Below are 1,393 nucleotides of genomic sequence, written 5' to 3'. Positions count from 1 at the left end.
AGGTTGGGACTGCGAAGGATGCGGCCATAACAGGTGACATTCCAATAACGACTATCCCCCCTGTTGAACCTCACTGTGATAGCGGTCAAGAGACGGCAGCCGCCCCTGACCCTTCCTCTGTTGATCCACCCTCAGAGCAATCCATTGATCGTATTTGTTTGATGTTTGCTGACGTGACTTCACTGAAAAGCTTTGACTCTCTTACAGGCTGCGGAGATATTATTGCCGACCATGAGGAAGATGTGGGCGGCGGGAGTGGCGGCTGCGAGAAGAGCACTCCTGGGGTCAGCAAGCTGGGTGCCTCCAAGAAACACCCCACCATGGTGGCCTACCAGGGAGGAGGGGAGGAGATGGCCAGCCCAGACCAGGTGGATGACACCTACCTGCAGGAGTTCTGGGATATGCTGTCGCAGACGGAAGAGACCCAGGCAGAAGGAGGAGGAGGTGGAGGAGGGACAAAGAAACCCCAGGGGTTGAAGGAGAACCGAGGTACCGAGGGGGCCCAGAACAGGGTGGCGGTGAAACGTTGTGGCCTCCACCAGATCCCTATTCACCTCAACCACAAAGAGGAGCAGAAAGGCAGGGAGAAGGAGCAGCACGAAGGCATACCAAACAGCGATGAGGGCTACTGGGATTCCACCACCCCTGGTCCTGAGGAAGATGGTTCCACAAGCATCCAGAAGGAGACCATTCCCAGGGACAGCTACAGCGGGGATGCTCTCTATGACCTCTATGCTGAGCCAGATGAGAGCACACCAGCGGGGCCTACAGATGAACAGGTCACCTGCGTGCCACGCTCCAAGCCCGTGTCTCCAATAACAACCACGTGCTCATTGAAAACACCATCAAGCACACTGAAGGACTCCAAGATACCCATCAGCATTAAACACCTTTCGTCGCATCCTGCCAGCCATGGAGCAGATGCCAGTAACAGCCATCACGTCGCACACCATCACCTGGCCAAAAGTGAGATGCACAGAACAAAAATCCCTGTCTCTAAAGTACTAGTGCGCCGGGTCAGTAACAGGGGTTTAGCCGGGACAACAGTGAAAGCTGCCACGTACCAGGACAGTGCCAAAAAGTAGTTGAACAAGGGGTGGAGACAAAGACAGACAGCAAGGTCAGTGTGTAAAAGTCTGCGTAGGAGACCACAGATAATGAATAGTTTTGCATCACCTGAAGAAAGGCACCTAAAAGGCTTACTTCACTGTACTCCTTGGGCTTGCACTTTTTAATCCCTTCTTCCTAGACTGTATGGCTGAATATAAAAAGTCAACTTCTTTTTGAGCACTTTTTTTTACATTTGTATCTTTTTTCTGCAGCACTAAACACTGGGGAGGTTCATTTTTACATGCCTTTTTGGAAGCAGGACTTGGATTATGAACCTAAACGA

General features: G+C 51.9%; 1 protein-coding gene across 1 annotated transcript; it reads left to right on the top strand.

Moving 5' to 3' along the window:
* Positions 1 to 5: 5 nt before the first annotated feature.
* On the top strand, positions 6 to 1,085 carry AMER2 (APC membrane recruitment protein 2; the record flags this gene model as incomplete). Its single annotated transcript, XM_010187760.1, has 1 exon — positions 6 to 1,085. A coding segment is annotated over one exon (1,080 nt), but the record flags the coding sequence as incomplete, so codon positions are not given.
* Positions 1,086 to 1,393: the final 308 nt, after the last annotated feature.

This window comes from Mesitornis unicolor, unplaced genomic scaffold, assembly GCF_000695765.1.
Source record: "Mesitornis unicolor isolate BGI_N332 unplaced genomic scaffold, ASM69576v1 scaffold9337, whole genome shotgun sequence".
Classification (NCBI taxonomy): Eukaryota; Metazoa; Chordata; class Aves; order Mesitornithiformes; family Mesitornithidae; genus Mesitornis; species Mesitornis unicolor.
This window is presented reverse-complemented; position numbering and strand designations above follow the sequence as displayed.